The sequence below is a fragment of the Cannabis sativa genome, chromosome 4 (assembly GCF_029168945.1).
Source record: "Cannabis sativa cultivar Pink pepper isolate KNU-18-1 chromosome 4, ASM2916894v1, whole genome shotgun sequence".
Taxonomy (NCBI): Eukaryota; Viridiplantae; Streptophyta; class Magnoliopsida; order Rosales; family Cannabaceae; genus Cannabis; species Cannabis sativa.
In genome coordinates, this window is record NC_083604.1 from 68,895,624 (window position 1) to 68,903,470 (window position 7,847).

General features: G+C 29.5%; 1 protein-coding gene across 1 annotated transcript; it reads left to right on the forward strand.

Annotated features, from left to right (window-relative positions):
- Positions 1-1,019: 1,019 nt before the first annotated feature.
- Positions 1,020-3,963, forward strand: LOC115712226 (transcription factor bHLH18). Its single transcript, XM_030640487.2, has 5 exons — positions 1,020-1,532; positions 1,872-1,945; positions 2,043-2,687; positions 3,218-3,664; positions 3,782-3,963. The coding sequence occupies exons 2-5, from the start codon at positions 1,907-1,909 to the stop codon at positions 3,854-3,856; spliced, it is 1,206 nt and encodes a 401-aa protein (XP_030496347.2). The 5' UTR covers positions 1,020-1,532; positions 1,872-1,906; the 3' UTR covers positions 3,857-3,963.
- Positions 3,964-7,847: the final 3,884 nt, after the last annotated feature.

Sequence of the window (7,847 nt, forward strand, 5' to 3'; positions counted from 1 at the left end):
TCGGTTCTTTCATCATAACCGACGCCATATGGGTCCTATGGCGTCGGTTATATGAAACAACCGACGCCATAGGACCCCTATGGCGTCGGTTATTATGAAATAACCGACGCCATAGGGGTCATATGGCGTCGGTTGTTTTTAACCCTTTAGCGTCACCCGGAACAGCGTCGGTAGCGAATTTCGCCAATACCGACGCTGAAAGCCCTTTAAAACCGCCTCTAAAGCCCAATTTTGTAGTAGTGTGAGTCTATAATAGGTAGTGGTCCCCAAGAAACACCAGGATTTCTATATTATCCCCTTCCCCATTAGAGAAAATACCTAGGAAAATAGTGTATTCTTGGAAGATCAAAACTTTCTCTGCAATCTCCAACAATGGCTTCAGGTTAGTGATTCCGCTCATCTTTTTATCATCTTCTTCTTCTTTAATTTAGCAAAGGCATTTATGATTTAGGGTTTTCTATATTAAAGCACTTTTAGGAATATGTTCAGATATGTGATTTATATATTTCTTAAGTGTTTTATAAATCCTAACACATGACACTTAACACCTAAAATGGATGGAAATATTAAACTGCTAACAGAATACGAGTATTGGGGGTTTTACCACCAAAATTTTAAAATTAGGAGTTAGTTACAATAAACTAAACACTTATAGAGGTTAAGCCGCAAATTACCCTAAAATGAATAAAACTACTAAAAAAATGATACCGGTTAGCTCATTATTGTAAAAAAAAAATAAATAGAAAAGTGAAACACGAATTCAAGTGCAGTCGCCTGAGTAATATGTGATACAATCCTGAGCACGAAAAAAATAAAAACTTACAAGCCGTGCCCATAGGAATACAACCCATATTTTTGGGAGTTTTTAAAATATGTATGGACAAGACAGCCTGATTCTACACCCACATATTTACATGCTCAATATTTACAGGCATATCTTGCAGAACATCATCAATTCTTCATAACTCATATAATTGCCATAATTGATTAATAATCAATATTAAAATGATCGGTGGGGCGGCTAATACGTGATTAAACAAATATATATATATATATTTATAGAAAGAGATAGATAATTAATAATAAAGAGTTTCTTAATATAATTAATTGAACATTTTGTTGGCAAATAATAATGTTAATGAGAATAATTAATTTGAACAAATCATGAAAGCTAGCTAGGACAGTATCTCTTTGGAAATCTAATATGATAATGTAGTAATAGGCATGATCCCCGCTTATCGCGTCAACTCAAACTATTATTATTATTGTGTGTGATATAGACTCATACATATATACAAAAGTACAAAATTAATTACTCAGTCGTCTCTTCTCTACACTCCATCAATATAACCGACAAAAATTGTTCACACTTACCCTACCAAATTAAGAAATTTAATCACCAATTAATTCTACTAAATATGTAGTTATCATAATTAAGAGTGTAGTCAAAATAAATCATTTCAACACAGCTCCATTTCCGAACAAATATGCCACTTTTGGTTCACCACTAGTAGTACTGGACATCAAACAAAGTAAGCTATAACTATCTTTACTTTTTCAACATATAAATTTATACTTGATATATATTTGCCTATATCTCTTGTATTGTTCCTCTTGATCTGAAATATTACTACTCTCTTTTCCTAATGGTATAATAATGATGACTGTTTTTTCTGCGTATATATCATTTTGCTGAAAGAACATATCTATGTTATCGTAAAATTAATTTTCAATTTCTTGTTGAAAACATATTTTAGAATTAGATTGGGGTTTTCATGATTTCCAGGCTTTTAGTCATAATATAAATAATTAATGTATTATTTACAGCTCTAATTAACAAATTAACGATCGTACTGTTTTTTTTCTTGTAGACTATATAATCTGGTGATCAAGTACTTGGCTGATCATGGACGTGGCATCGTCGAAATGGTTATCAGAAGTACTGGTAATTGATATAGATCACTGATCAGTATGATTATATATGATGTGAATTATTTGTATATATGTAATAATTAGCTATACAAATTTAATTAATATTTCAGCAAGGAGTGGAAGACTACAATAATATATTCTCTCTAGATAATCAACTTGAGTTTGGTTCAGATGATCATCAAATATTAGTAGGAGGAGACAATTACAAACAAGATTTCTCTTCTGAGAGTAATTCATCTTACTCTACAATCACCACATCAGGTGGTTCTGATTCCATCAAAAAGTACTCTCATCATGATCATCATCAAGCTTCGAACAAAAAACCTGCACCATCTTCTAATTCCTCTCAGCTTCTTTCTTTTGATAATTATCAAAACCAGCATTACCCAAATTCCTCATCACCACCTAAAATTAACATGAGTGATATTAGTAGTACTACATTAAGACCCAAGAAAGGACTGTCCCAAACAGATATCAATTTCTCATCTCTTGATGATGTTGATCATGTGGTATCAAATAATAAAGATCGAAATTCCTTTATTATTAGTAATAAGAAGGAAAATTACTCATCATCATCTCAACCATCAATCTTCATCAAGGGGACTAATGATTATAATAATAATAACAAGAGGCCTTACTCAATGATCAAAACTCCTTCACATGCTCAAGACCATATCATGGCTGAGAGGAAAAGAAGAGAAAAGCTCACCCAACGCTTCATTGCTCTTTCTGCAATTGTCCCAGGCTTAAAGAAGGTACACAATTACTCATAGAGGGTTTGGTTGAAAGCAATAAAAATAGAAAAATATATAAAATTGATAATGAAAATTGGAACAGAATGAAATAAAATGAAAATGTGTATAGCCTTAAAAAAAAAAAAAAATTATTTTTTTTCATATTGTATCGAAATGATTTTCTTAGTAATTTTTAAGTAAATAGTTATTTTATCACATCAAATAGGAAAAATCATTCTATTGAAATGATGATGTTTTAATAATTTAAAATACAAATAAAGAAATTTCTTCCCATTTTATTACTCCCAAACCAAACACATCTTAAAACTAAATCACGTCCCCCCATTAATATATATATCTACATTAATAAACCTTCAAATTATAAATAAAAGTCTTAGGACTATTCTACAAACAAAATCATGACCAGTGAATCAAAACATCCAGTTCCACTCACGAAAAATCTTTACTATAGAATAGTACTTATGTATATTTGATAACTGACCATGATATATTTTTTTGTCTTCACAATTCTATGTGTTTATTTTGTATAGATGGATAAAGCATCGGTTCTTGGAGATGCTATTGTTTATGTGAAGCAACTACAAGAGAGGGTAAATATACTAGAAGAACAGTCGAAGAGTAGAACTGTGGAATCTGTGGTGTTTAAAAAATCCCAAGTATCAATATCATCATCAACTGATGAACAAAATCAAGATAGTTCTTCAAGTGATCAAAATTTCGAGGGTCGCTCTAATAACGATCAAGATTATAATCATAATAACAATAATGATAATAATCAAACACTAACATTACTTCCTGAAATCGAAGCAAGAGTTTATGAAAAGGATGTGCTCATTCGAATCCATTGTGAAAATCACAAAGGGATTGTGGTCAAAATATTGAGCGAAATGGAAAAGCTTGATCATCATCTTTCTGTGGTTAACACTAGTGTCATGCCCTTTGGCAACTGCACTCTCGATATTACAATACTAGCTCAGGTATAATTGACCTCCTTAATTATAACGACATTATAGGTCTTATATGCTTGCAAATAATTATGTAATAATTAATTCATATATTGATCTGTGTTTTTTTTCCCCTGTGGATACATATAGATGGAAAAGGAATTCAGCATGACCGTGAAAGATCTAGTTAAGAACCTAAGGAAGGCATTATTGAAAATTATGTGATGTATATTATGTGAGGTTCTATGCTGAAAAGTGTCGAGACATATTTTTAATTATTAATAAATAAGAGTTAATATTTTGATATATGCATTAATGTTAAATTATTAATATTTATTGTTAAAAATTTTATATAAATATGAGAAATTTTTTTATCTATATATATGAGGTTGTGACTGATTGTAGCTATAAAAAATTAAAATCTCTTAGTTATGAATAAATCAGTCAATAATATATTAAAGTTATGAAATTTTTAATCAATAGTTTCTAGTATGGTTTACCGATGCCCGTTTTTCAGAACAAGTAATCTCGATTTGAATTACTAATGTAGTATTACATCAAAGTGAAAGTGGTGTATATAATAAAGATTACATATGATAATGACCGATATGAATAAAACTATCCTTATCAAATATGTATCCTTAACTATAAAGACCTAATTCATATAATAACAATATAGACCGACCTAAATCTTGAGTAATCATGAACTACTGTTCATGTTATTAGTTTCTTTGATTCATTTGTTAAAGTTTCTCAAAGAAAATGATTTTTACAAATTTTGTTTTGGAAATCTAATAATGTGGATGGTTGGGAACATGATCTACAATTATGCAATCCTAACTTTACTAATGGATAGAATGTTGGTTCCCTTTAAGTGTTAATTCTGGAACTGAAAAGTTGTGTACAAATTTAAATGGAATCTAAATATTATACTTTCACTAGTAAATTAGCGGTACTAAAGGATAAAAAATTAATTAAAAGGGCGAAATAATATTTTGACCAAAACTAATTACGAATTGACACAAGGGCTAACAACTGGAATTGATTATATTAATAGACACTGCAGTAACACTCATTAAATATAATTCTACAAAACTAAGAGTTCGATTCCATATTTATAGTGGAGTAATTATAGAATTAAATAAATATGATTATTTGGTTGATAAGACTCAATAAATAATCTACTTTATTGGAGCTTAGAATTATAGGTCTATGGTCCTCAAATTTCCACCTTAAAATACTTTCAAGGATAGGAATAAAGAGTTGTATAATGTTGTTCAGAAAAATCTTTTATAATTGGCAATGTAGTAATTATTTATTTTTGCAATAAATAATTTTTTAAATTAATTAAATAGGAAAAAGATAAAAGTTAATAAAGACAAAATTTATCAAGACAAGAATTGTTGAGACAAAAGTTATGAGGAAAAAGATATCATCCTTGTCTTAATTGAGGCAAAGTATGCCCCTACCCTATAGTAGGGTGTCCTATTGGTTTTGTTTCACACTACAACAAAAATTATCATTAGGGGCGGACTTATTAGCGGCGGAATAGATCCGCCCCTAATAATAAGGGTTATTACCAGCGGAGTACACTTTCCGTCGGTAATAGTAAAAAAATTTAATTTTTTAGTTTAAAATGTTTTTTCTTTAGTAATAGCGGCGGGAAATAAAATATTACCGGCGGCATGTTTCATTGATTATTCAAAATGTGAAATGTGCGGGAAAAATCCCGCCTTTATTTTTAATTTATCATTAGCGGCGGACTTATACCGGCGGACTCCGCTGTTAATAAATATTAATTTATTATTTTTATACTTATTACCGGCGGACACACTTATACCAGCGGAGTCCCGCCGGTAATAAGTTGGTATATATAAAAAATAAAATCTCATCTTTTCCTTCAGACTTTTCTTCTTCTCATTTTCACTCTCGTCTCTTCTATTCTTCTAGATGTCTCTCGCCCCTTCTCTTCTTATCTCTCTCAATCTCTTCATCTTTGATTGGCAATGGCACACAGTGACATTTTCCAATAGGAGATGGTGGCTTTTTCAGCTAGTGCAAGATTTAGATGACTATCTCTACCCATGTGAGTTTTCGTACATATATATTTATTTACTATATATATTCATATATATATATATATATATATATTAAGTTTTATGAATTATAATAGTATTTTTTTTTGTTAGCTGAGACACCTCGTTAACACCTTTAGATTTCTTTTGTTATATATACATATAGATATACATTTATAATTTATTAATTATTTTTTAATATTTTTAAAAATTAACCTATAACATCTCATAGTATTTTAAAGTAGTATTTATATATATAACTAAAACTATTTCTATATATGTTATTTTTTTTAAAAAAAAAATATGTATCTACATGTATAAACTTAAAAATAATTTTGAACTATTCTGTCAATTTTAATTTTTTTGTAATTTTTTTTCATAATTTTTTTATAGTTTAAAATATTGTTGTTATATACTATTAATTTTTAGTCTAATATTTTTTATTATCAGGACATAATGACACAAGAAATGAGGAGACAACAATTTCAAAGCATGTTATTATCTTCGTAGCAATCTCTACTATCTTGCTACATTTCACTGTCGACACCACAATGATGAAGATTCAAGAGTATTGACTTCAAAGTTGCAGATTTTTTAAATGAATATTCTCATTTAAACATTGATAATGTATATTTCCTTTCAGCAACAAGACAATTTCTTAAGGTGTATTATTGTATTAATTGATGTACAATGTGTTGAATAAATATTAATTATTTTTAAAAATTCTGTTATTTTTCATATAAAATATAATATTATATATTATTTTTATTTTCTTATCAATTAATATTATTAAATATTTTTTTTAATAAAAAACTAATATTGGAAGATAAATAGCAGCGGGGTCCGCTTGTATTAATGTGTCAGATAGACAATCTGACGAGTTTAGTACCGAGGGGGTCCGCCCCTAATAATCCGCTGGTAATAATATTTAATAGCGGCGTGATGTCAGTCCGCCACTAAAAATGGTAAATAGTGAACCTGTAGTACCAGCGGAGTATTACCGGCGGATCCCGCTGGTAATAACTTTTAGGGGCGAAAAACACAGTTATTCTCCGCCGGTAATGAGCTAATATGTTGTAGTGTCATTAATTAAATAAAATAAATATTTAAATTTAAAAAGTGGTTAAAAATATTTCAAGTTGGTCGAGATATTGCCTCAAAGTTAGTTGAGAGATTCCCTCATCTAAAATATTAGTAACCAAATTCAGTTATAAATATTTATTTAAATAACTAAATATGATTTGATTAATGAAGAATTAACTACTATAAATTGATGTACAATTTGAGAAATCAGAAGAACCTTTTCACACTATATTTTCGAAATTCAAATGAGAAAATAAATATTATTTTTCTCTCTCAAATAGTTCTGGCTCATGTGGTGAGAATCAATCAAGAATAAATTATACACTAATTTATCCTAATACCCAAACTATTCTTTGTGTTTGGTGGATCAATTTGAAAGACTACGGTGTGAGTTTCTAATCAATATCCAAAATGTTTAAACTTGTGAGAAATTTTGAGAATACCATGATAGCCATCAAGAGGTATATATTTCTTTCATATAATTTATATTTTGATTTAATATTTATACATCTAGAGATATATTTGGGGCTATGGTATAATGATAATCAAATATACAACTGCATACCTTATTACTATAAAACTAATAATTGGTATTAGGAGTAGTTCCATGAATGTATACACATTAAATGTTGTGTGAATTTTATGCATTCATATATATATATATGTGATATGTACGTGAATGGATGGTTATATTATTCAGATGTATGGGAGGTGATGAATCGTTAATTATTTGGTAAAATTTGGTGTAGGTTTTGTTATTATATAATCTAGAAAATATTGTAAGCTAATATTGGGACATAGGAATTTTTATGTAATTTTATTTAATGAGATTAATTTTATGTACAAAATGTATAATGTAATGTACATTGCATGTGAGTTCAGTTTTTAATCTTGAAACCCGACCATTCACGAAAAAATCACTTGCATGTGAGCTTAGGAATTTTTGCCTAGCCATGCACAGCCACCCGAGTGGCTTCAGGTTCTGTGCCCATGTGATGGAACTTCATGCATGCAAGTGGGACGTGAGTCCCTGTAGATGCAAGAAAACCAGTCGGGTC

Coding starts and splice junctions, on each gene's coding strand:
- LOC115712226 (XM_030640487.2), top strand. CDS start 1,907: ATGGACGTGGCATCGTCGAAATGGTTATCAGAAGTACTG. Junction 1,946..2,042: donor AATGGTTATCAGAAGTACTG/GTAATTGATATA, acceptor TTAATATTTCAG/CAAGGAGTGGAAGACTACAA. Junction 3,665..3,781: donor ATATTACAATACTAGCTCAG/GTATAATTGACC, acceptor GGATACATATAG/ATGGAAAAGGAATTCAGCAT.